The 27,435-nt window shown below is 43.1% G+C and overlaps 1 protein-coding gene across 3 annotated transcripts in view; it reads left to right on the forward strand.

Annotated features, from left to right (window-relative positions):
• The first annotated feature begins 9,549 nt into the window (after positions 1 to 9,549).
• SNX2 (sorting nexin 2) overlaps positions 9,550 to 27,435 on the forward strand; it is a 28,802-nt gene continuing 10,916 nt past the window's right edge. For all 3 annotated transcript variants that reach the window (XM_083576952.1, XM_083576953.1, XM_083576951.1), the window contains exons 1-10: positions 9,550 to 9,860; positions 14,996 to 15,113; positions 17,792 to 17,955; positions 19,428 to 19,494; positions 19,645 to 19,688; positions 19,782 to 19,923; positions 21,247 to 21,325; positions 25,064 to 25,139; positions 26,553 to 26,666; positions 26,921 to 27,014. In XM_083576952.1, the coding sequence (XP_083433078.1) occupies positions 9,753 to 9,860; positions 14,996 to 15,113; positions 17,792 to 17,955; positions 19,428 to 19,494; positions 19,645 to 19,688; positions 19,782 to 19,923; positions 21,247 to 21,325; positions 25,064 to 25,139; positions 26,553 to 26,666; positions 26,921 to 27,014 (1,006 nt within the window). In that variant the 5' untranslated portion in view covers positions 9,550 to 9,752. The remainder of the gene's footprint in view (positions 9,861 to 14,995; positions 15,114 to 17,791; positions 17,956 to 19,427; positions 19,495 to 19,644; positions 19,689 to 19,781; positions 19,924 to 21,246; positions 21,326 to 25,063; positions 25,140 to 26,552; positions 26,667 to 26,920; positions 27,015 to 27,435) is intronic.

Here is a 27,435-nt window from a genome sequence, read left to right on the forward strand (position 1 = left end):
ATTTATCGCACGGTAGTAAAAAAGAAAAATGTTGCAGATACAAAAATATCCGTATTATGATAAATTTGCACTAAAATGCTGATGAATTTTCATGATGACTTTAAAAACAACAACAGTGAACTGATGTGAAAATGTGGTGAAGTGAATTTAAGATTGAAATAATGATGTTATGGGTTTTTTGTGGGTTTTTTATTTTTGAATTTCAAAAAGAGAGTGAAATGGAGAGATATATATTCTACACAGAGAATGTGCTACCATGTCTACTGAGTGATATCCATAATTATGAGTTTGCCATAAGAGCACTCTTACACATAAGGTCCTTTCCCCTAGGCTGTGTACACATATTTTATGCTATAATCAATGAAGACTGAATATTTGCTTTTCCCTATGTAGCCTACACACAATCTAGATCAGGGATCAGCAAGCTTTTTCAGCAGGGGGCTGGTCCACTGTCCCTCAGACCTTTTGGGGGGCTGGACTATATTTTGAAGAAACAACAACAAATGAATTCCTATGCCCCACAAATAACCCAAAGATGCATTTTAAATAAAAGCACACATTCTACTCATGTGAAAACACCAGGTAGGCCCCACAAATAACCCAGAGATGCATTTTAAATTAAAGGGCACATTCTACTCATGTAAAAACACACTGATTCCCGGACCATCCGTGGGCCGGATTTAGAAGGCGAATGGGCCAGATCCGGCCCCTGGGCCTTAGTTTGCCTAGCCATGATCTAGATCTACCACATTTTTTTGGCCCTGAAAAGTGCTTCTTGAAAAACTGGTTTCCTTCCCAAAAAAGAAACGCTCATTACAGACTGATTACATTTGAAAGCAGATTAAACCAGATGCAGGAAGTCCTGGTAAAGAGGGTGTGTATTCTAATGGCATTGTGGGTGTGCATTTACCAAGATCGCAATTACCACTTCCTTCTTCATTCATGTGTGCAGGGATATGTGTGCAGGGAGGGAAATGGGTGGATAATTTAATCACAGGGAGGGGTTTTCAAATGGTATCAAGTAGCCACACCCGTCTTTTTAGGTGGCAGGATCTAGAATAAATCTAATTTGAAAGCAGCATGTTGTGGGTGAACATGAATGATTCCAGGCTGAGAAAAACTACATTTATTTTTTTGCTCCAATGGGTTAGTGTGTACACAGCCCTAGACAGAACTCAGAGGAAAACCTGCTCTGTTTTTAGCAGAAAATGGATTTACTTGGCTACTACTACTGGAAACTGGCCTGTGTACTGATTGAAAGACACTTGGGTGGAATGTACACACATATAAAAAAACGTTCTGAACATGCTTTTTTTTAGCATTAAAAAAAATGCACTGAATTTTCCATAAGGCTCACCATCACCATCTAGTGTCACATTGTATATTGCACTTAAAAAGGTAAAGGTACCCCTGACGTTAGGTCCAGTCACGGATGACTCTGGGATTGCACACTCATCTTGCTCTATAGGCCGAGGGAGCCAGCGTTAGTCCGCAGACAGCTTCCAGGTCATGTGGCCAGCATGACTAAGCCGCTTCTGACGAACCAGAGCAGCGCACAGAAACACCGTTTACCTTCCCACTGGAGTGGTACCTATTTATCTACTTGTACTTTGACATGCTTTCGAACTGCTAGGTTGGCAGGAGCTGGGACCGAACAATGGGAACTCACCCCGTCGCAGGGATTCAAACTGCCGACCTTCTGATCAGCAAGCCCTAGGCTCTGCGGTTTAGACCACAGCGCCACCCACGTCCTTAGCACTTAAAACACACTAAAAACGTTTTATTTGCAGCTGTTTAGCTGAGTCCATATATCACTCTAGAAGCCACCTCCCCTCCACACAACCTTTTTGGAAGAAAGTGGCTGTTAAAATGTGAAACAAGGTGTACAATTCCTAAAAGCGCAAAGCAGACATTTTAGCAGAGAGGAAACATGGAGGGTTCTTGGGGAAGAAAATAATAAAGAAGGAAGCCTGACTGAATGATGGTATGAGAGGAGTGGAAAGGGAAAGGAGAGTATTGGAATAACAGGCTGGAAGTAGAGGTATCTGAAATGGCTCTTTTTGTTATCATTATCTAAAGTCAAATAAACCTATTACATTCAAAGCATCTGACAGAACAGGGACCAAACTTACAACTGCAGGGAGTTTACAAAGTTGAAGAAAATATTTTATTCGCATTAACAAAAGCTGCTGTGAAAGCTTGACATGGATATTATTGCTATTAAAATACAGCAAATGTTGATAAAATTTGGATTTTAGAGCTCTTTTATAGAGTTGGTGCCAACAGTCTCAGGTTGTGCGATAAATCTTCTTTCCTGTTTTTCACATTGGTTATTCTGATTCTTTTGTTATGTAAAGAAAAAAATTGGATCAATAAATACCATTTTTTTAAAAAAAAATTACATTTTTGGCTGCACTTGCTTATTGATATTTTGACGTTATTCCAAGATAGAAATTGATCCTACCAGCAGAAGATTCCTGTAGCTGGAACATCTAGAGGAAGTACCAGCCCACAGGGCTAAAACAAAGCACAATTTGTACCTCCTCTCATGCATCCAGGACTTTATGAAAATGTATTTTATTTTTGTTTGGGGTTTTCCCTTGCTTGCTTTAAAGACTTTTTGCACCATTTGGACATTGATCCATCTCTTCCCCACCTACGATGATATCTGAAGTGAGCCACTTCACCTGCTTCATGAAAGGACTAGCCTTGACTGGGGAAGGCACTTGTTTACATTTATAAAAAAAACCTAATGTGTTGGGTTAGAGCAGCATACAATTAGTAATGTGGTAACAAATTTTAGAGGTACTGGAAGGAGACCAGTTTTGAAGGTATGGTAATGGAAAGAGAATTCCTCCTGCGTATTTCTCTTCTTCAATCCATGGGTGGAACCATGTTTTTCTGAAGGGCTGATTCACAGGAAAACCAAATTGGGGACCACAGAAATTGGTGAGTAGTGCTGGAACCAGTGATAGATGGAACCAGTGCTTTTTTTTCTTTAAAATAATGTTTAGGGGTACTTTCATTTTGACTCAAGAAAATCACCATTTAATAGTTCAAATTAGGGAAAATAAATACAGTAAATGGACAAAAGTACAGTGGTACCTCGGGTTACATACGCTTCAGGTTACATACACTTCAGGTTACAGACTCCGCTAACCCGGAAATAGTACCTTGGGTTAAGAACTTTGCTTCAGGATGAGAACAGAAATTGCGCGGCAGCAGCGGGAGGCCCTATTAGCTAAAGTGGTGCTTCAGGTTAAGAACAGTTTCAGGTTAAGAACAGACGTCTGGAACGAATGAGGTACCACTGTACAAAGAACATGCATTAGTCATACAGTGGTACCCCAGGTTAAGAACTTAATTCATTCTGGAGGTCCGTTCTTAATCTGAAACTGTTATTAACCTGAGGTACCACTATATGGGGCCTCCTGCTGCCACCGCACGATTTCTGTTCTCATCCTGAAGCAAAGTTCTTAACCCAAGGTACTATTTCTGGGTTAGCAGAGTCTGTAACCTGAAGCGTCTGTAACCCGAGGTACCACTGTATTGAAATACTGCCCCTCAATGAGGCCAAACTTTCATCAGTAAAACACCACACATCCACATTCCACACTGCTTCACACATTAAACGCTCGCTTCCATCTGAGGAAACACCGGGAAAAGGAAATGAGGCCACCATCAGTGGTAGCAACTGAACTGACGATTCACCATGCTATTCAACGGAGCTGATTATTCACTGTGCTAGAGAAGAAATTATTTTTTTTAGTTTTTTCTCCTGTTAGATTCATAAAATGTTTAGGGGTATGAGTACCCTGTGTACCCCCAGAAAAAAACACTGGATGGAACCCCTTCTTTTCTCACCTGCTTTTCTCCCTCCTTCCCTCACCTCTCAAAGCTGGTGCCTGGGTGGGGTGGATAATGGCACTGAAGCACTTGCTTTGAGCCAAGTTTTGTAAGATGGGAGGATATGTGGTCAATGGCGCATTGATCTCCAATCATTACCACTCTTTTCTCTTCAAGCTCGGAGTCCTAATTCTGTTTGGGCGACTTCTTGCAAATAAACCTTCCCTGATGGGGCAGTGGAACGAAGATGCTGCCATCTTCTACCCCTGAAACTTCCAAAACTGCCACACAACCCCCTTTTTATGAGCAAGTCCAGATTTCCTTTCATTGCATCACAATGCATCAAAAAGCTTGGCTGTTTGATTTCCGGCTGATACACAGTTGTTAAAGGAGCAGATCCTGTTCCGTTAAAAAAAGTCGAGGACACACACATATTCCGATTTTGAGGCAGTTTCAGCCTGAGCCAAGCCGCGGTGGTTTCAAGATGTAAAAAAGACATAGCAATACTATGAGAAACACCTATCCCTCACTTTCTGAGGTTTTACCCCCTAAACATTTCCCACGAAAAGGATTGGCCTTAGTGGCTAATAAATGAGATTTTTATTAATTGGGCTGCAAGGCACTAAGGAGCCTGAGGTCTGCAAGCAAAAGATCCCATCTTCAATCCCTGTAATCCCCACATGGTGCTAGTGGAAAACCCTGCCTGCTGCCACTCAGTGGAGGCCAGTGTTTCCTAAACTTGGGTCTCCAGCTCTTTTTGAACTACAGTCCCCATCATCATCATCATTATTTATTGAATTAGTAGTACAGGTATTCCAAGTATTACTATTGTTGTTGTTGTTGTTGTTGTTGTTGTTTATATACCACCTTATAACCATAGGTCTCAGGGTGGTTCACAAAATAAAATCAGAATATAAAACCACAATATACATAATCAAAATAAAAACAACCCAATAACCCCCCCAAAAAAAATCCGCCACAGTTTAAAAGGGCACAGTCAAATCAACCAAAGGCCTGGTGAAAAAGGAACATTTTTGCCCGGTGCCTAAAAGTGTATAATGCAGGCACCAGGCAAACTTTCCTGGGGAGAGCATTCCACAGACAAGGAGCCACTGCAGAGAAGGCCCCGTTCTCATGTTGCCACATTCAGGCCTATCAAGAAGGAGGCACACAAAGGAGGGTCTCAGAAGATGATCTCAGGGTCCGGGTAGGTTCATATAACATAAGAGGGGACGGACGCTATTTAAAAATCGCTTAGAACATTTATTTGCTCTCTGGCGCCATCTGACGTTGCATGTTTATAACAAATTCAGAACGTTGTTTTTTGACTAACGTAGCTGAGTCCAGAGTCTTATCTGCCTTCGCATCCTAGCAGGAAGCATAACCTCAGAATCGGTTTCCTTTCTGGTCCTGCCTCAATGCTCCCAATTTTTCCTGGACTTCTAATCACAGTCAAGGGAAGAGGTCATGGCTCAGGGTTTTGTGGGCAATGGTCTGAATACTGCAGACAGGAGAGTGGCGCCCCTGGATAAGAATCCAATCAAATTGCAGATAAACAGGTCCAGGGATGTTTGCGCTGGGCGTCTTTAAAGCTGTTTTGGGTGTGGGAAGAACTAAAAGGGATTCAGGGTTTTTTACTGTCTGGATTACCAACTGGACTGCCCTTCCTGTCTTCACAGTAAATGGCTTTGCCATCCCTTCAGTTGAAAGAAACAAGCTGTATCGAATCTGATGTGAAATGTTAAAATGCAAGAAACTGTGACGGCACAAATTTTGAGACCACCGCAGAACCTGTAAATCTTTACCTAGACAGACCATTTTTACGATCTGCAGTAATTTAATTCAGCATTTTAACAAGCAAGAAAGTAGCGAAAACAAATGTGTGATTCATTGACGTACTGTCAAAAAAAAAAATCTTCTAACAGCTCACCCCTCTCTCATAAAGCATGTGCTATAATTGATTAAGAAATTACTATAGCCCTTCGCACTTCCACTGGGACCAGCCTGAGGCCTGGTATACGTCCTCTGAAATGAGCAAGATCGGAAAGATGAGATTTTAGAAAGAAAAGAAACACTTCGCCAGACCTGAAAGTGTCACACATGTCCTGCACTAAAGTTTGTTAATTAGCCCCCTGCTGTCTATCAGAATCCTGTGCATTGTTTAGCCTTGGCCCTCAATAGCAATTTCTGAAAAAATTTAACTCTCCTGTTTTGTGAGCATGGTGTTGCAGGAAGCATGGGTGAAATCTTTGGTTCTCTCTTGTGAGAGATTTTGGGGTGACCTGGGAGATTGCTTGGGCCCTGTTCGAAAGCCAGGGTGGACTCTTCGCAAGAGCTAGGAAGCTGAGAAACATGGACTGGGATAGTGTATTAGAACGAGAAGTACAATATCATTAGCACTGTATTGATGATTTTATTGTATCTTTGTGTTTTTAGTTTGCTGTACACTGCTTGGGTTGGGACGCGGGTGGCGCTGTGGGTAAAATCTCAGCGCCTAGGACTTGCCGATCGTCAGGTCGGCGGTTCAAATCCCCGCGGCGGGGTGCGCTCCCATCATTCGGTCCCAGCGCCTGCCAACCTAGCAGTTTGAAAGCACTCTTAAGTGCAAGTAGATAAATAGGGACCGCTTTATAGCGGGAAGGTAAACGGCGTTTCCGTGTGCTGCGCTGGCTCGCCAGATGCAGCTTGTCACGCTGGCCATGTGACCCGGAAGTGTCTTCAGACAGCACTGGCCCCCGGCCTCTTAAGTGAGATGGACAAACAACCCCAGAGTCGGACACGACTGGCCCGTATGGGCAGGGGTACCTTTACCTTTACACTGCTTGGAGATATTTTATATACAAAGCAGTACAGTGGTACCTCGGGTTAAGTACTTAATTCGTTCCGGAGGTCCGTACTTAACTCGAAACTGTTCTTAACCTGAAGCACCACTTTAGCTAATGGGGCCTCCTGCTGCCGCTGCGCAGCTGGAGCATGATTTCTGTTCTCATCCTGAAGCAAAGTTCTTAACCTGAAGCACTATTTCTGGTTTAGTGGAGTGTGTAACCTGAAGCGTATGTAACCTGAAGTGTATGTAACCCGAGGTACCACTGTATGGGTATGGTCATAAATAAATAAAAATATGCACTTAACCTCATTAGAGGGCCATGGTTTTCCAGAGAGAGAGAGAGAGAGAGAGAGAGAGAAAATTTAACAGAAGTCTCTCCACAGCTTCCTGCTGGCAACACTTCCCAGTGAATAATGGAAAACACCTCCTGGAAATTTCAGAGAAGTTCATCTCCCTCTATCCATAAAGCAGCAGAAAATCACACACAGCCTTTTTTTTTTTTTTTTTTTTTGCAAAGGAAAAATATTTCAGGGAAATGGAGTATTTGTCACAGAACCTCCCAACTCCTGTTATGACAGTTCACAATGGGTCTCATTGCCTTTCAGAGAGAAGTTGGAGGGAAGGAGTGGCAACACATAACTATGTGTAAGATTTATCACATTGCCATCCTAAACAGACTTATCCCCGCTCCTATTATTTATTATTTCATAATAAGCATACACCATTGTAATTTTAAAAAGAAATTAAGAACCTCAACGCTGTTTACAAAGAGAATGAAGCAATAAAATTAACAATAACATCAACTAGAAACATTCAAAAAAATCAGCAATAAAGTAAAAACAGATCAACACGTACATCAACGTTTTACTTATCTGGAAAGACTTGACAAAACAAAAATGTTTTTAGAAGACATTAAAAAAAGGCGGCTGCCTGATGTCAATAGGAAGGAAGCTCCGATGTGTAGGTACTGCCACTCTAAGCGATTGATTTCTTACAAATGGAAAGCAGGTATGATGTGGCCCCTGTAATAGTGGCAGTTCTGCAGATCAAAGTGGCTGAGTGGACACACATGGAATGAAGCTGTTTCTCAGGCAAACTGGTCCCAAATTGTCAAGGGCTTTATATTACCATGCGTTGGACTAAATGACCCTTTGGGACCCTTTACAAGGTAAAAGTAAAGGACCCCTGGTTGGTTAAGTCCAGTCAAAGGTGACTATGGGGTTGTGGCGCTCATCTCGCTTTCAGGCCGAGGGAGCTGGCATTTGTCCACAGACAGCTTTCCAGGCCATGTGGCCAGCGTGGGTAACCTGCTTCTGGCACACAATGTGACGCAAGCCAGAGCACAAGGAAATGCCATTTACCTTCCCACTGCAGCAGTACCTATTTATCTACTTGCACTGGTGTGCTTTCGAACTGCTAAGTTGGCAGGAGCTGACACAGAGCAATGGGAGCTCACCTGTAGCCTATATACTACTGGTAACAGCTTCAATATGGTCCAGTAGCAAATTGAAAACCAGTGCATCTCCGAGCACAGGGGTTACGTGCTGACAAGTCTCGTCCCTGCACTAAATACAGAGTGAAAGGGAAGCCCCCATAGAGTGCATGGCAATAATCCAGTCTTTAAGCAATTCTAGGGGTTTACACTGTTCTGAAAGAAGAGCGGCCAGGTGGAACAGAGGTAGGCTTCCTCAAACTTGGCCCTCCAGATGTTTTTGGCCTACAACTCCCATGTTCTCTCTAGCTGGCAGGACCAGTGGTCAGGGATGATGGGAATTGTAGTCTCAAAACATCTGGAGGGCCGAGGTTGAGGAAGCCTGGAATAAGGTCCCTGCACAAGTGTTAAGATACACTTAAATGATTAGAATTTCAGCAGCTTCTACGCAGCAGAAAGCAAGGGGCTCCTCCCTGGGATGAGTAATCAACAGGATGCCATCGAGCCCCCGTCACTTCTTCCCTTTCCTCATTGCTTGCAAAAAAGGTGGGGAAGAGCAGGAGAAAGGGATGCCTCCATCAGCTCCCCCCTCTCCTCCCTCTCCCTCCTCTCTTCCCCTCCCTCCCCCCTCTCTCCCCCTTCCCCTCCCCTTGTCCCTTCTCCTCTCCCTCCCTCCCTCTCCTCTCTCCCCCCTCTCTCCCCTTCCCCCTCCCCGTCCTCCTCTCCTCTCTTCCCCTCCCTCCCCCCTCCCTCCCCTCCCCTTGTCCCTTCTCCTCTCCCTCCCTCTCCTCTCTTCCCCTCCCTCCCCCTCCCCCTCCCATCCTCCCCTCCCCCTCCCCCTTTCCCCTCCCTCCCCCCTCTCTCCCCTTCCCCCTCCCCGTCCTCCTCTCCTCTCTTCCCCTCCCTCCCCCCTCTCTCCCCTCCCCCCTCCCCGTCCTCCTCTCCTCTCTTCCCCTCCCTCCCCCTTCCCCTCTCCCCTTCCCCTCCCATCCTCCCTTCTCCTCTCCCTCTCCTCTCTTCCCCTTCCTCCCCCCTCTCTCCCCCTTCCCCCTCCCTCCCCCTCCTCTCTTCCCCTCCCTCCCCCTTCCCCTCCCCTCCTCCCTTCTCCTCTCCCTCTCCTCTCTTCCCCTTCCTCCCCCCTCTCTCCCCCTTCCCCTCCTGTCCTCCCTTCTCCTCTCCCTCCCTCTCTCCTCCCCCCTCCCCCTTCCCGTCCTCCTCTCTTCCCCTCCCTCCCCTCCCCTCCCCTCTCCCCTTCCCCTCCCGTCCTCCTCTCTCTCTCTCCCTCCCTCTCCTTCCTCCCTCCCCCTTTCCCTCCCGTCCTCCCTTCTCCTCTCTCTCTCTCCCTCCCTCTCCTTCCTCCCTCCCCCTTCCCCTCCCGTCCTCCCTTCCCCTCTCCCTCCCCCTCTCCGCCGCTCCTCCGCCTCCCTCCCCGCCCACCACCCCTGACTCCGCCCACGGGGGAGGGGAGACTGACGGAAGGACCGCCTGGTTTCTTTGCCGTCACGTGACACCCGGGCGGGGCGACTGAGGGAAGGGAGGCCAGGATAAAGGGGCGGGGAAGGCAGTCCGTCACGTGACCGTCGGCAGCTGCCGGAAATCTCGCGCCTCTGCTCGCACGGGGCGGCGGGGACAGGGGGGTGGGCAAAGATGGCGGCGGAAAGGGAGCCCCCTCCTCTCGGGGACGGCCGGCAGACCGAGTTCGAGGAGCTGGAGGACGGCGAGGACCTCTTCACCAGCACCGTCTCCACCCTGGAGGTAAGGCGCGCCCTTCGGAGGGAGCTGGCGGCCGGGGAGGCAATGCCGTTGCTGCCCAGCCCCTCTGCGCCTTCCTCGCCCTCCCGCTCCGTCCCCTCAGCGCAGGGGCAGCGGCCCCAAAGGCCACCTTGACCCGGGTCCCTGGCCAGCGAGGCGCTTCCGCCCACCTGCCTCCCCAGCGCCAGGATGCTTCCTTCCACCTGCGCTTGACGTTGCGCGGGCCGCTTCCCTTCCCCATCTGGCCCTGCGTTTCTGCCCCTCCAGAGTCACCCGCGCCTTCCTCTTTCCCTGCCCAGTGAAGTCTTGTCACGTCAGCTCTGAAGGCTGCGTTCCCCCCCCCCTTGCATTTTCTGCTCTACAAGGCGAGCTTCTGGACCGGGTTTTTCCCAAAACTTGGGTTTCCAGCTGCTTTTTGGGCTGCGACTCCCATCATCCCCCAGCTTTGCAAGACCCCCAGGGGTCAGGGATGATGGGAATGGTAGTCTCCAAAACAAACCCAAGTTTGGAAAACCCTGCTAGACTGAAACCGCTCTTCCCCCCAAGACTTTAAATATGGCTGTAACTCTTCCTCCCAGAAGCTTTCGTTTCACTGGTTTCAATAGTGTTGTTGGGTGGTATATATGGGCAGGGCTTTTTTCCCCCAGCCAGAACTCCAACTTCTGGCACCTCTCAGGTGGGCGCCATTGCCATTCTAAGAGAATGAGGGAGGTGTTCGAGGTGAGTTCCAGCACCTCTTTTTCTAGGAAAATAACACTGTGAATGGACCTTGCAAAGTCTGAATGCCTGAGGCTGCAATCCTGCCCACACTTAACTGGGGTCCCACTGACTTCAATGGCGCTTACCTCTGAGTAGACATTTATAAGACTATACTGAAAGACCATGTTGGTACACAATAGCTAGTAGATGGTGAGTACCATATATGCTTATAAGCCTGTAGCCTTATTTTATTTAACTTGCATCCTGCCTCTTTTACTCTTGTCTCCTGCATCAATATGTGTAGCACACTTGACTTCTGTCTTCAAAGCACCTTTATTTTGATAACCAGCCTATGAAGTCTGTAGCTAATATTCCTCAGGAGTTGAAATCTCTGCATAGGTACAGTTTAGCTTGTTAATGTTTGTAAGGCAACATGCTTCCTTTGATTTGTCAGCAGTAAGGGATTTCTCTTTCCAGTCCTGGCCTTGTTACCACTGTGCACTTGGTGAAAAACATACAGGGAACAATCTGACACAAAATGAAGCGTTGCTGTTTTGTTGGACAATGCTTCCTGTCCCTGAACTTTAAACTAAGAAGGCCAGGGAAAGTAAGTTTGTTTCCAGCTTATTGTGCTGTGTCAGTGATATACAGTGCGTACTGTGAGGTTTTTTTTAAATAGGCTGCTTTTAGAAAGCGGCCGAATGCTTTTAAGTGTAGTATGAAAGAAATAGTTTTCAAAACTAATTTATTATTTGTGAACCGTTTTCATCTGCGCCTCAGTGCTTCTTACAGCACTTAAAAAGAGTACTCTGTAGCATAAAACCCAACCATAAACTACAGCAGTTCAGGCACTGGTAACTTCAATATTGGATTACTCCGGTGAACTCTCAGTGGGACTTCTCTTGCTCTTGACCTGGAAATGGCAGATAGAGTTGCTACAGCCTGGCTGCTCACATGAGTAAGTCCCTTTCAACATATAACACCTTCAGAGATCTGCACCGGTTTCCAATTTGTTACCAGGCCAAGTTACATTAGTATGGGTATATAAAGCCCTTAATAGCTTGGGACCAGTTTACTTGCTGGATCACCTAACCCCACATGTGCCCACTTGACCACTTTTATCTTCAGAACTGGCACTGTTACAGGTGTCACATAATACTCATTCTACAGTTGTAAGAAATTGATATTTTCTGGTGGCACCTTGCCTGTACTGTTTTGCTTAAAACAATTTTCTTTAGGCAAGCCTATCCAGACATGCAGTTGTGTTTTAATCTTTTTCTGTTGATTTGAATGATTTTTAAAATGGTTTTGAATTGTTCTTATTGCTAATTTTAATATTTCTTGTAAACCGCTTAGAGATTTTACTAAAACTAAGTGGCATATAAATTTTGTGAAATAAACACTGAAATATGAAAGGCAGCAAAACCAGAAACCATTTTGATAGCTAGAGCTAGTTGTCTAGAAGAGGAAATGTGCACATTTCCACATGCGTGGAAGTTCTGCCTTTGGAACCTACTCTCTTGTTCTAGATTAATCATGGTAGCTACAGTAGCTTTTTATTGGAGCAACGCTACAAACTGAGAGTGAAACAACAGCAGGAATTGAGGCTAATGTTGATCTCTGCAATGGAATAAAATCAATGCACTCCTGGTGCTGATAAAAGGCTCTGACTTGGAGGGCATTAAGATGAAAGTACTATTAATATGTGGTCGATTTCATATCTGGCAGTCTTGATTTTGGAACTAACTTATGCCCTGATGCTTATTGCTGGGAGAGGTGAGGTGGTTGTTGCTAAGCTATGTAGCTGAGAGGGGCCCAGGTCACCTATACGGTTACTGCCACCATCTCACATACTAGGCCTTGAAATTCTGCTGTGCCAAAGACTAAATAGCATTGTGTAGTGTAGACTTGGTCAGACAGATGCTTCCTTAGGATTACTGAAATAATGGAAATAAAAAATTTGAATGATAAATGTCAGCTTCTCTGTTGCTTTGTATAAAAAGGTGGCACTTTGTTATGTGAGACTAGATCCCTGACAATGTTTCTGTGAGGAGTTCATCAGGAGTAGCTGTGCTCTGCATGTTTACATGTATGTGTGCACAAAGGCATGGATTGTGAAGTTGCATGGAGTTCTGTCTTTCTCGTCTACAGAGCCACCTTACGATTTCTTTCAAAGTAACTTACTGCTACTGACCAATTTCTTCATGAACAGTTTACAGACACAACACTGCCTACTCCAATGACTAAGCACTGTGCAAACATTTTCTACAAAGAAAAAAACCTCTCAGGAACAGTTCATTCATCATGCTGGTGGTGTGATTTTTCTCCCTGGGAGGCTGAATTGTGTGGGCACCAAGATTCACACTTAACTACTTCTATGAAGTGCCTTTTATATGACTTGGGTCAACAGTAGCTACTCCAGAGAAATGGCACAGTGATGTGTTGCTTCCGTTACTTGTTTACAGGTGTCTTAAGTCCTGTGGTAGCCTTTTAATGAAAATAGCTAATTGTGAATCTGGTATCCACATGGCTTGCCTTCCTGAATAAATTATACACTTCTACTTAACTCATCTTTTGTCTTACACACTTAACTTACTAACTGCTCCACATGTGCGTTGCCTCTTCTGGGTGCTCTAGGGCCTGCTATTTAAGAGTTAGCAGTGAAACATTTTTGGTTCTTGTGCAGCTTACCTGGAGGTGAATGATAGGGACTCTCTTTAGCTTCGCAAGTGTGCAAAATGTCCTACACGTTAGCTAGAAGAACGTGCTGCTTCCTGCTTCACCCCATGCATTCTGTCTTGTTCATTCTGTGCTGGCCTCTTGAAATCTGATGTACGCTCTCGTGGTCCCTTCCAACTCTGATTCTATTGAGTACATGTAGCATCTCTCAACATGGCCAGAAATATTCCATCTCAGTCCTAGAACTTGGGGTAACCCAATAAAACTGATGGACAGATTGGAATACTACTTCAGGCAATGCATACTGATAGGGTTTGTTTCCACAATAGATTATTATGATCGCTGGTTTTAATAGCTTGAAAATGGGATTAGTCATTGATAGGCAAATTCATTGCAGGGTCTATTGGATGGGTGTAGCCAAGGGGGGCAGGGGGGCAGCTCCGCCTCCTAACTAAATAACAGTCAATACAAATCTGAGGTTCTGGTCCCCCTAACAAAAGCCTCCCCCCCCCCCAACAAAAATCCTGGCTACACAAATTGTCTATTGCCACCAACCTGTCTGACTAGCCTGTCCCTCCTTAGTCTCTAGCAACAGCCAACCACTCCAAATGCGAATGAATAAGGAGAAGTCCATCCACTTCTCTGTTTTGACCTGTTTCTGCTCCATATTAATTTGTTAGCAGTTTTGAAAAATTGGACTATAAATGATAGATATATGGAACCTCTGCTTTCAGATGTAGCATGACAAGTTTTTGGAGGGTGGGTCAGATGTAACATGTCAGGTGTTGTGCACTGCTTTTGTAGGTACAGTCATACCGCGGGTTACAGACGCTTCAGGTTGCGTTTTTTTGGGTTGCAGACTGCTGAAACCTGGAAGTACCAGAACGGGTTACTTCTGGGTTTCATCAGTCGTGCATGAGCCGAATTGCAACCCGCGCATGCGCAGACGTGCTGCTGTGGGTTGCGGATGCTGCGGGTTGCGAATGTGCATCCCACACGGATCACGTTTGCAACCTGAGCGTCCACTGTATCAGCTTGCCACCATTAGAAATAGGATGCTGAACTTAATGGACCCTGGGTCTTGATCCATTTGAGACAACTTAGAATGTTAGACTACAAAGTGGTAGTAGTAGTAGTGGCATCTGTAAATGAGATATTAGTCATACAGTAGGGTCCTCACATTTGTAAAGTGGTTTGAAAGCTTGAAGGGTCACTTTGAACCTTGCTTTGGAATATTTTGAAGCTTGCAAGCTTTTTGTAATTAGCAGTAGCTTAATAGATGGACAGTTTGCAGCCAGATATGTGCTGATAGGTTGTACTCTTTCAATGATGCTTTCTCCAAATAAGTCTTCATATAATTACAGCCTTGAAAGACTTTATGTTAGGACTTGCTAGTTCTAAAGTTGGGGTATTTTGCCCCTTGGGTATTGGGCCCAAGGAGGAGCTTTCAGAAAACATAGTCATTTTAGAAATATTAGTAAACTTAAGTTATATTCAAAACAGTAAGTAAATATTTATGTTCCAATCGTATTTAACATGCGTTATCGTGAAGAGGAAACAGTTGTTAAGATATCCCCTGAAAGGTTAATGTTTCCTTAGTACATTGTTATCCTGTAACTGCTAGGAAATAGAAATTGCTGACATGGTTGCTTCTACATGCTGTTTTTTTTCATGTTATTTGCTTGCAAATGATGGCATTTGCTGTGATTGTTTCATAAGTACTGATGCTGTTCTTCTCAACTGTTTGCTCCTTTCAACAGTCAAGCCCTTCATCTCCAGAGCCAGCCAGTCTTCCTGCAGAAGACATCAGTACAAATTCTAATGGCCCAAAGCCTGCAGAAATCATACTAGATGATGACAGGGAAGACCTTTTTGCAGGTAATGTTCTCCCTCACATTTTTTTAATTTAAAAAGGATATTTCAGATAGCTTTTAATGAAAAACATAATTTTGGAAGTCATTACAATGTACAATTTCTAGAGAACTGGGAGCTGGAGCTTTGTCATAGGAAGAGAAAGTAACTGAATTACATTTTTAGACCCGCTTTGAATCAAAGACTCAGGCTTGTGAACAGCTGCATACTTGCCTTCAAGCAAAAGAAGGAATTGAAACACTTGAAATCAGTTTGATCTCAATATATATTCTAACATGATGAACATCAGCTAACAAGCAGATAACATTCAGGAGAGAGTTGTATAGCCTTGAAGGGTAACAGTAGACTTTGGCAGGCTTGGTTCATAAACAACAAATCATGGGTCTTTGCTACAAGATTGAGCCTACTCGAGCCTCAGGCTTGTTTGCTTTAAGGAGTCCTTTATGTGTACAAAGTGGATGTTGAAAGCATTTGCTTACCTCTGTTTTGTCCAAACCTTGGGAACCACAGTTGGATCTTGGTTTGTTCTCTGAGTTCAGACACACTTTCAGAAGTGAAAATCGAAGCTTCTGATATCTTGTCATGACTGAGGAAGTGGTGAGAGGATGTGCATGAGCATAGTTCTCCTCATGCAAACTGTTCTTCAAAATGGCAAACCATGGTTTATTATGTCTAGCTCATAGTTTTACTCTATAAATATTTCAGTCTGAAATGTCCTGTGCTGGCCTACCTGAAACTGTTGGTTAATTAAACTGAGTCAGTCAGTTAAATGAGCTTTACTTGTACATAGTCAATGATACAAATTACGTTTTATGGGATGATCACATGCTTTCACACCACTTAAAGCTTGAATACATTGAGAGAGCAAGCAGACCTGCTTCTTCAACAGCTGTGTTGCTAGTTTTCATTTTTCTCTGTGCTAAACTAATAGAGGGAGAAAATGCAGCCAAATGCCCAAGAGCATTGCCCTTTGAGTGCTCCAGCAACAGCTATAGCCAAGAACAAACGCTCTGCTATGTGCCTGCCTCTCTAGATTTACTTCTGCCTTAAAGTCTGGAGCCCTTAAAGCAAAGATGCAGCCCATCATAATAGACGTGCTTGGCCAATAACAAATACATCTTAATTTCCTCTTCAGTTGCTTGCTGGGGGAGTTTGTCATTCATCTTGGTCAAGGCAAAACACAAGAATTCACACTCCTTAATACGTGTGTGTGTGCGCGCACACACACACACACACAAAAAAAATCACATGTTTAGCTAAACTTTGTTTCTAGAACAAACTTAAGTAAAACTTTAAAAGCTCAGGTACTCAGATGTATGAAAAAGTTATGTTTGTTTTGAATAACTTTTGTTTTAAGGATTTGAAGTAGTTTCTTGCTATGCCTGCTTACTTGATCGTTATGCTATTCTGCATAACTCCCTGTCATTTTTGTGTTAGAAAGCTTTTGGGTAAGTGGTTATTTGACTAAATTGCCAGTAATCCAGCTTGGTAGAACTAGTGTTTCAGATACTCTATAACACGAGAAAACTGTTGTTATTCCTAAATGAGTTAAAATTCAGAATTACTTTTTAATTGGGAAGAAGTTTGTGGCCTTTTCCCACAATCCCCATGAAACATAATGTTCAGTCACTTAGCTTAACAGCTGGAAGAGGGTGCATGGTACGTAAAAGTACTTGGTACGTTTGCCCGCTACAGTTTGATAGTGCATCACATTAAGAAGTGAACTAACCCTTGCTTTGATGGCTGTTATCTCCTTGATGTTAGTGGTATCCAGAGTACAGGTTGTAACTGGCCAGAATTAGCACTAGTGGAAAACTTGTAACTTTCTTTTAACTAATGGGAACATTCAATAGAGTTCCTAATCAAGCATTTGCCTGAATATGTGTTTTCTAAAAGGAGGGAGGGGGCAGAGCTGTGCAGCCACTGCAGTCAGGCTAGGATTGGTGTTGTATTCTCAAACCATCTTGCCCCGGTGAGCAACCCAACCGCTTCACCAGTTGACATTTCCAGACCATCTTCAGAGACAGCCCCACACATAATGCATTGCAGTAATCTGCCCTAGAGATTTCAGAGCATAGACAACAGAAGTTAGGTCACACCTGTCCAGATAGGAATGCAGCCGGGCCACCAGCCGAAGCTGATGGAAGGCACTCTGTGCCACTGAGACCACCTGAGCCCAAGCAACAGCAGTTAATCCAGAAGCACCCGCTTGGTCTTATCCTGGTTGAGCTTTGGTTTGTTGGCTGTCATCCAGTCCGTTACTTAGGCAACACAACGGTCCAGCACATCTGCTGCCTCACCTGCAGATGTAAAGGAGAAGTGGAGCTGCGTGTCATCAACTTACTCCAAAACTACTTAGAATTCCTCTTCAACATCCAAAGGCCTAAAGCAGAGCCGGCAGATGTAGGGGCATTCCTGTGCCCTACTTCTATCCCAAACACATTCAGGCAAATTCCTAAAGGGACTTCAACACTACTACAACCCTGACGTTCTCTGGAAAATATATATTTTGCCTAATATTGCATTGAGATCAGGTGTTACACAGCATAGCATAAATGAGATGGTGCAATCAATAAATAAAGGGTATTGTGAGTCTCTCTTGCTGACCACAGTTGTCTCCAAACTCTCTGGGGTTTGTGCTCCTGATATGCATGAACATTTCTCATTTATTTATTTTTATCTAGAAGCCACAGAGGAAGTTTCTCTGGACAGCCCAGAAAGAGAACCGATACTTTCATCTGATTCTACTCCAGCTGTTACACCTGTTACACCAACCACACTAATAACACCCAGAATGGAGTCAAAAATAGTGGTGGCTCCCGTGGACTTTGACAGATCCAGGGAAGAGGTATTGAATAACCTGGTGAAACACTTCTATTAAACTGATTAACATTCTGTGTCCTTTAAAACGGGGGTGGGGGAAGGGGTTATTGTTTTGATTTTGTTCCTGTTTTATATTGTATTTTCAGTTTTTATTATGTATTTTTATGTTGCAAACCACCCTGAGATCTTTGGGTGAAGGGCAGTACACACCTTTATATATCCTATTGTTTATTATATAAAATATAATTTGTAACTGGCTTAACTGATATTGGTAACTACTGTTACAAGTAGAAATAGTTCTTGCCAATTAAGGCAGCTCCAGCAGCTGTCAAAATGATTCTTGCATTTAACAAGCCTTGTGCTCATGCACTCTATTCTTACATCATTCCTTCTCTCTGCCTTCACATTGTGTGCACTGCAGTTACGTTAATTGAAACTCGGTTTCTTCTGAAGACCATCCGCTAACTATGGTCTGCCAGTGAGACAAAGGATGGTGGCTCATGTGCATCCAAACCCAGGCCTCAAGGGAAAATGAACAGCCACATCAGGGTCACAGGACAAGTCTAGGACGGAGAAGCATTTATAAGTTGGAAAGGATTACATTGCTTTGTAGTTCAGTCAGAATAGTTCAGTCCAAATTGTTTGCAATCTTAGGAATATTTGTTTGCTTGAACAATGAAGGCAGACACCCCTTAAACTCTCACAATGGTGCTTCAGTATAGAAGAGGTTGCTGCAATGTTTATATCAAAATCAAAGTCACCTCATCTCCCCCCACTGAAGTGTTTTTGAACTGAGTGACCCAATTACAACACTTGCTTAGGTTCATATGAGCAATAACTGTGTTGAGCAATTATAACTATTCAGATGAATCTTCCAAATCTGCTGATTTCTTCTTTTTTCCTTTTTTTGCTGGAATATGTGGCAATACTCTTAATTTTGTTCTATAGTATTGACTGTTCTGGTGGGACACGGGTGGCGCTGTGGGTAAAACCTCAGCGCCTAGGACTTGCCGATCGCATGGTCGGCGGTTCGAATCCCTGCAGCGGGGTGTGCTCCCGTCGTTCGGTCCCAGCTCCTGCCCACCTAGCAGTTCGAAAGCACCCTTAAGTGCAAGTAGATAAATAGGTACCGCTTTGTAGCGGGAAGGTAAACGGCGTTTCCGTGTGCTGCGCTGGTGCAGGCTCGCCAGAGCAGCTTTGTCATGCTGGCCACGTGCCCCGGAAGTGTCTCGGGACAGCGCTGGCCCCCGGCCTCTTAAGCGAGATGGGTGCGCAACCCCAGAGTTGGACACGACTGGCCCGTACGGGCAGGGGTACCTTTACCTTTACTTTATTGACTGTTCTAATAACTTTCTTACGGCATACTAACTAGCTATGGCTACAGTAACTAGCTAGCATTGGGTTATTGGCTCAACCATAAATTCAAAAATTAGCATTTAGGCTTCCAGAGTTTGTGACTAGACAGTAGTTTGAACAATACCATGTTTTTCTTTCTAGATTGAAGAAGAAGCTAATGGCGACTTGTTTGATATTGAAATCAATGTGTCTGATCCAGAGAAAGTTGGTGAGTGAAAACAGTACATTGCAGAAAAACCGAATCAACTTTTTCGGGGTCCTCTTTTTATATAGCCCATCTTAGAATAAATCTTCATCGCATAAAGAGTGAAATGCTGAAAGAGATACTGAAGAGCTGATTTGTGTGTTTGTTTTACAGGCGATGGTATGAATGCATATATGGCATACAGAGTAACAACAAAGGTAACCTGTTGTAAAGGCAACAGTACAGAATTTTGGCTGTCAAGGAATACATAAAAGCTGAATGTTTTAAAATTACCTCTTCTGTGTTTTTAGACCTCTCTGTCCATGTTTCACAAAAACGAATTCGCTGTTAAAAGGAGATTCAGTGACTTTCTTGGCTTACATGCCAAATTAACATCCAAATATCTTCATGTTGGGTATATTGTGCCTCCAGCTCCAGAAAAAAGTATTGTAGGTAAGTACAGGGGTGGTTATTTTGCGGGCTGCACAGGGAATGTGTTGCTTATACTTGAATGAGTTGGGGGGGGGTATATACCGATCTTGTGTCTGATAGTTGAGTTAGATTTTGAGCTTGCAGAAAACCTACCCATTTTTTTGTGTACAGGAAGTGTTCTACAAACAGCCCCTGCCATTTAAACTTGATGAATAAAATAAATCAAGGGCATTGTTCCATCTAATAGTGGACTTAGTGCTTCTGAGTCAACAGCAGTGGTTTGCAAACAGAATCATAGAATTGAAAAGGACCACAAGGGTCATTGAGTCCAAACCACTGCAATGCAGGAATCTTTTGCCCAATCTCAGGCTTGAACCCATGACCCTGAGATTAAGAGTCTTATGCTCTACTGAGCTCTGAACAAGGACACTAAGAAACAAGAGAGAGGTACTAGGAGTATTCAGGGGAATCTCAAGATTGTGTTTGTATCCGGCATAAATTGGTGTGCATCCTGTTGGCTACATTTCTAAATTTCTTTAAGATGTCCTTCCAGTCCCTAAGAGGTCTTCTTAAGCAACTCTTGTCATCAGCGTAGTCTTTTCTTTATGTAGGAAACTAATTCTGGTGTATTTATTTATTTATTTATTTATTTAGTATATTATGTTCTCTTTTTTGTGTATGTTTCTGTTGTGAACCACCCTGTGATCTTTGGGTGAAGGGGGTGGTATACAAATTTAATAAATAATAAAGTAATAAGAAATTTGAAAGCATTAACCCTTCCCAACACAGCCCAATGACTGAGCATGTTCATTCTTCACCAAGAGTTACTGGTGTCAGTTGGAAAAGAAAAGCAATGGAGGGAGAATAGATTGGTTTGTTTGAGCCTCTTAACTGCTTATGGTATCCGAGAGGAAAGGAAAGGCTGGCACTCAAAAATATTCACTACATCTTATAACCTCAGTCATAATCCCCTCAATTTTTTTTTATGCAATAAAGATTAATCTGGAAGGTGATCTGAGGAAGAACTGCCCCAGTGAAGTCTATATGCCATTTAGGAAATGTAAAACTGCATATATTTGCTAATGCAGGGTGGCATCCAATACTTGCTGTCTGTCAGTGGAATGGACTTGGGCAAAACTGTGAAGGTTTTAACATGAGATAGATAAATGGTAAACCATGGGCTGGTTTTTACTGATGTGATGGCAAACTCACAGCAGCTTTTAAAATGTATTTTTTGGGGGTAACTTTTAATGGTTTCATTTACCTTTTGTGACTGAGAAATAAGTCTTAAAGTTCAGTTAATGAGCTACATCAAAGTGTAAAATCTTTTGTCTTTCCTCAAAGGCATGACTAAGGTAAAAGTAGGCAAGGAAGATTCGTCATCTACAGAATTCGTAGAAAAAAGAAGAGCGGCACTAGAAAGGTAATTTATACTTTCAGCTAATAAACAAATACTTACTAAAGTGGGATCCTCATCCTGTGTTGCCTAAAGCTTAGGTGTTTCAAGTCTCCATAGACCCAATTGTATAAAATGCATTAGGTGTAACAGAAGCTACAAAAGTGTATTTTTCATACAACAGTTTATGAAACTGTGCTGTTTATGTAACAAATAGGGGCAAAATTAAGTGGGAATCTATGGGTGGGTATATATAAATTTGAAGAGACACATGCTAAAATTAAAGCTTCCAAATGCTGCTGTGAACATTTAGAAATGTAATACTCTTCAGGTGATAGACACTGTAGCCAGAGAAATCTCAATTTAGATTTTATTGGATAGACTTCAAGTACGCTAACTACTTTTCACAGGAGTGCTCCAAGTGTAGGCCATGGGTACATGCAATAACTTTTTAAAAAGCTTGGTACATCATTCCCTCATGCTAGTAGACCATTTTTTTCACTGCAGTGAATGAAAAATTGCAATGTGTAAACATTTTCTTGTGTATCAATTGTTTAATGGTGGCTTCTTGCCTTCCGAGGCTTATCTGGCATTCTGGGACTGTCCTTTTTATGTATGGGGAGTTCACCAATGTAACTGTTTTACTCCTAAGGAAGACGTGTCCATTCAGCTTTTCAATTGTTTCAGGTCTAATCCTCCATAGCAGGCAATTCTATTGGGGTTCTCATTAAAAGTTATTGTTTAATGTTACTGTGATGATGCATCTTATGGAATTTTGGAGTCCATAAGATCATAAAGTTTGGCGTTTTCCTGCAAAGGAAGAAGTGGGTTGGCACTCTTCTGTATCTGAAGAATTCTCACATACCTGGTCCTGTTGTAAAGGTAAAGGGACCCCTGACCATTAGGTCCAGTCGTGACCAACTCTGGGGTTGTGGAGCTCATCTCGCTTTATTGGCCGAGGGAGCCGGCATACAGCTTCCGGGTCATGTGGCCAGCATGACTAAGCTGCTTCTGGCGAACCAGAGCAGCGCACAGAAACATCGTTGACCTTCCCACTTCCCTATTTATCTACTTGTACTTTGACATGCTTTCGAACTGCTAGGTTTGCAGGAGCAGGGACCGAGCAATGGGATTTGAGCCGCTGACCTTCTGATCGGCAAGTCCTAGGCTCTGTGGTTTAACTCACAGCACCACCCACGTCCTGTTGTGGACGAAAGCTATTAATGTTCAGAGGCACTGTACCTCCATCCCTGTCCTTCCCCCACCCCCCCCAAAAAAAACAACAACCCAAGGTGCAATTTTCCTACTATTTGGAAAACCAGGCTATCTCTGTAGGGCTCCTTTTTGGACACTTGCCGTAACTATGTGAAAACTTGGAATCATTTTGCAGTTAATATACCTGTAACACAATGGCTGGCATCTTCCTGCATTTGTTTTCTGCTATGTGAGGAGCTGCAATGTTTATCCATTGATCAAAATTTGCCCTTTTTGCTTTCCGTAAATGGGTTTTTAATATCACTGTCCTCATGATTCTCACAAGCAAACTGCACTTCTAAGCTGGAGTATGTAAATTAACCATGTCATGTCATGTCATGTATGTATCATTATTTATATATTTATTTATATCCTACCCTTTCCCCTTAGGGGACTCAAGGTGGTTTACATATAAAAATAAGAACCATGTTTTGATGGCAGAAATTGATTTTTTTTCATATGTTATATTTTATGGTCCCCTGATTTAGTTGCCATTGAGGAATCAACTCATAGTTGGGATGGTAATCTGAATAATTTTCAGTACCTTCCACTCCTACAATTCTGTAATCATAGAAATCTACTTGACCGGACTGTTCTGCCGCAGGAAGCATCTTTTATGTCCTAAACAGTCATTTAGAAGGATGGTGAAATACAACTTGTCCATGAGGCGGGATTGAACAAATGTTGCATTTCCCTGTTTTAATGATATAAAATTCCCCTGTGCCCTGTTCAGAATCTTGATCACCTTAGTAGGAAAAGTATGCAGAGCTGCTGTGGAAGCTATTAAAGCCAAACAGGCTACTAGATATCAAAGCACCAATGGCAAAGACTCTTGTGTATAAATAATACGCAGCTGTGCCTGCCCTATCATAAAAAGGATGTAATAGCCTGGTTTGCACGACACAGTAAGCCAATGTGTGGGCTTCTGGAGAGGACCCCACATTTTGTCCCATGCTAAGTCAAGGTTTGGTGTGGCATGGTGGCTGTGCCCAGGCTTGACATTTAAGCTCTCTCCTTGCTAGCCACGAGCTGCAGCCAAAGATTGGTTAATGCATTCTTGGAAATGAAAATACAGTTTAGTGGATGCGACAAGCATAGATCACTAAGGGAGATGAGGAGCCAAACTCCTGCGTCTTGCTTTTTGTTGAGGACCTTGAGGAGGAGGTGGGCTTAAGTGTAGCAGGAGACAGTATAGGCTTCCTGGACAGAACAGACTAGACTGACTGTTCTTGGCTTTCATGCAAGCAGAGAAGGTGGCTTTGGTTTGTGCTAGTGAGAAGAGTTTTAATTCAATTTGCAAGAATGTGTGACCCTTCATTCCCCCAAACCAGGCTTTCTCAACCTCGGCCCTCCAGATGTTTTGAGACTACAATTCCCATCATCCCTGAACACTGGTCCTGCTAGCTAGAGCTCATGGGAGTTGTAGGCCAAAAACATCTGGAGGGCCGAGATTGAGGAAGCCTTCCCCAAACCAATCTAAATTGCCCCTGAGCTCTTGAGAGTCCTGAGCAGTACAATGTACAAATCAGGTTAGTGCTGGAGAGCGAAACACCCTCTCATAGAACTCACTGAAAGTCTACAGCCCATTTTGGTGTTTGCCTTCGAAGTTATCTGCCTTGTGTTGGTTAAATGAAATGGGGTCAGAACTAATGCCCTCACTTTTGGGGTATCCTCTGATTTCAGCGACTGGGGATCTATATTTTTCGCCAAAAAATATAGACGCTCTTTCCTAAGAAAGCCTTTTTTCTGACTACCCACTCTTACTTATTTATAAAAACATTTTACATTGCTGCTTCATATTCCTACAAATGAACCAGAAGAATGGCATATAGATGCACGGGGAATAATCTACCCTAACATTTAGGGTGTGCTTTATGAAGAATGGCATGGAGAGGGTCTTCTGAAGCTTCTGAAACTGACTTCTGTGGATGCCTAGCTAAATCACTTTTAACTCTGAAAAGGCAGAATTCTTCCTGTTGCAGCTCCTTTCATGTCATTTCCAGGAACACTGGATGACTTAAGAGTTGATATTCAAAGATAATGTTACTTAGAGGAAGAAAGCTATTTTGCATGCTCCTGTTGTGCATTCTGTGTTGCGCAAACCTGGCTTACAGTGCTAGTTTTCAAGTCATATAGATACACAATACTATGAACATGACATTGCTTAAATCATCCTTCTCTTTCCTGTTCAGTGCTCTGACCTTTTGTTGTGGGGCAGATGGGTGGGAAGCAGGCAGGCTATTTGCATCTATTAATTGCTTGCTGGCAAACTTGATATTTTAGGCAAATGCTCATCCTTAGTTGGTAGTCTCCGCAGAGAGGCAAAGGATTGAAGGGGCATTGAAACTGAACTATCCTCTAAAGTTTAGAGGTAACCATCTTAATGCACACTTAAAGCACATTGTCTGCCTGCTGAAGAATGGCACTGCTGCCGGCATGCTTTCTGTGCATGGCAAACATTTTTCAGTATTGTCAGGAACATTAAATGTTATCTAATTTTTAAAACCATAGGTATCTACAACGAACAGTAAAACACCCAACCTTGTTACAGGATCCTGATTTAAGGCAGTTCTTGGAAAGTTCTGAGGTATTTAAATTATCCTATTTTTCTTTCAACCTACAATGATGCTTTGCACAAAAGAAACATTCTCATCATATATGGAAATCTGGTCCTCCAGTTCATAAATTTCAGTTGTGCCCTCAAAATAGGAATTGAATGACTTCAAGCTACAAAAAAATTAAGTCGCCAGACATTTGATCTAGTGCAAGGCAAGCGAGAGCATCAATTTGCTCTGGCTTATGAGATTTAACTTGATTGATCTCTCTGTAAAATAGGGGCATTATCTCAAAACTCACTAGTTTGGGACATGGAAGCTAAATAGACTTGATCCTTCTACCACAACCATATAAAAGTTTTGCGGTCTGCTATGTAGTAATTAGTTCATGGATAGAGGACTTCAGTCACCAGTGCTGTCAATCTGGCACCTTTCATGTGCAAGTGGAAATCTCTCTTAAAATCCACCCAACTCTATGAGAATGTTATACTGTACCAGATATTGCAATAACCTTTTTTTTTTGCATACCAGTTTGTTTATATTGCAACTACTTTTAAAAACTACAGTTTGAGCGTGTGCTGGGGGAGAAAGCATGCATTAGGGCTAGCAAGTTTAAATTTGACCTATTTAAAAAGCTGCAGCTTTCGCTTCCTACGGGTAGGACCATGTTAATTCCTGTGTCCCTGGTGCATCAATCACTTGTAGCTTTCCAAAACTTACCCACCGACCACCGCATCTGCAACAAACAGATAATTGGCAGAAGAGCATAGCTAAACCCTTAAATCTCAATGTATGGCAAAGGTTTTGGTAAGGTTGCCAGTAGTAGGCATAAGTCCTTTAATTGGTACTCACTCGATAATGCAGCTATAGGCAGAGGATCTTTGTAGTCCTGTAGCGACCTTTGCGGGGTGGGATTTGAAAGAAGTGCTTTGCCATATTTCTGGGCTACAACGGCTAGTGAAAAGAATGCTATGGCTAATATTTGCGTGTGTTTTCAGGAAAGTATAGATAGCAGTTCATTATCTTTGAGGAACTTTTATATTTGTATAGCAAGATAGACGCAGTGTTTTCTATGAAGCATTTTGACACAGATTGTTGCTGCACCTGTAACTTGGAAACAGCAGCAGAGCAGCCTTAAAAGCCGCTTCTGCGGTTGGTATACAGGTGACCAGTTAAGGCACTTGGCGGCATTGTAACAACTTTTGACAAATGGTCTCTGTGTTCCATCTAAATGTAAAGGTGCAGGAGAAAAGCAAATTGAAAGTCTATTTTTTTAAGTTTTCCTCTGAGAATGTAAAAGTAGTAAATTTAAGAAATTAGGTTCCACTATATTGAAATGTACGAGGGGGAAGAAAACACTACATCCTTTTCAGTCCCTTTGGTGCCCAGTTAAACCTCCAGCCTTTTAACCGGTTTGTTTGCCCTTATTTGTCATTCAATTCCAGCTGCCGAGAGCAGTTAACACTCAGGCTCTGAGTGGAGCAGGAATATTGAGGATGGTGAACAAGGCTGCCGACGCTGTCAACAAAATGACGATCAAGATGAATGAATCGGATGCAGTAAGAGCTGATTTTTCGACTTGAATAATGAGATGAATTAATGAGCCTCAACAGTTGCATTTTAAGACCGTAGGAGTAGAAAATGGGATATTAATTTACTTATTGGCTTGGGTTCTCAACTGAATCAGTTGGCTACCATGTTTGGACCCAGTTAATTTGTTTCCTGCTGGGGGGGTGGGGTTGTGGTTTTTTGGGGGGGTTGTATTTTGCAATAGTAACGTAATTTGTAATGGCTGAATTTCACTTCTTGCCAGTGGTTTGAAGAAAAACAGCAACAATTTGAAAATTTGGATCAGCAGCTCCGGAAACTTCACGGTAGCGTAGAAGCCTTGGTCTGTCATAGAAAAGGTAGCTGTTTTATTCAGGTTTTCACAAAGTGAGCCCTTGCTGAATCAGTTTCTTGTCAAACATTTCCTGATTAATAATAAATATTTTCAGCACCAGAAGCTAAATACAGAATCACACAAAGTGTACAATACCTCTCATACAAAAGATAATAGGGTCTTTCAGCAATAAACCTAACAGCGCATATATTTTTTTAAAACAGGAGGGAACTTAGCAGTTTCTTACACCCACAGCCAATGATTTAAGCAGAAAGATGTAAATTGGGGAGTGGACAACATGGCAATTCTACCCTTTGCATCACATCAGATGTTCCAAGTTTTCTTTCTTCAGACTAGAGTACTGTTTTGTATCTGCATGTACTGTAGTATGAATTCATTATAACACATACATTATTTTCTTCCTCCCCAGGTATAGTAAGTAACTC

This window comes from Podarcis filfolensis (assembly GCF_964270895.1).
Source record: "Podarcis filfolensis genome assembly, chromosome: 11".
Classification (NCBI taxonomy): domain Eukaryota; kingdom Metazoa; phylum Chordata; class Lepidosauria; order Squamata; family Lacertidae; genus Podarcis; species Podarcis filfolensis.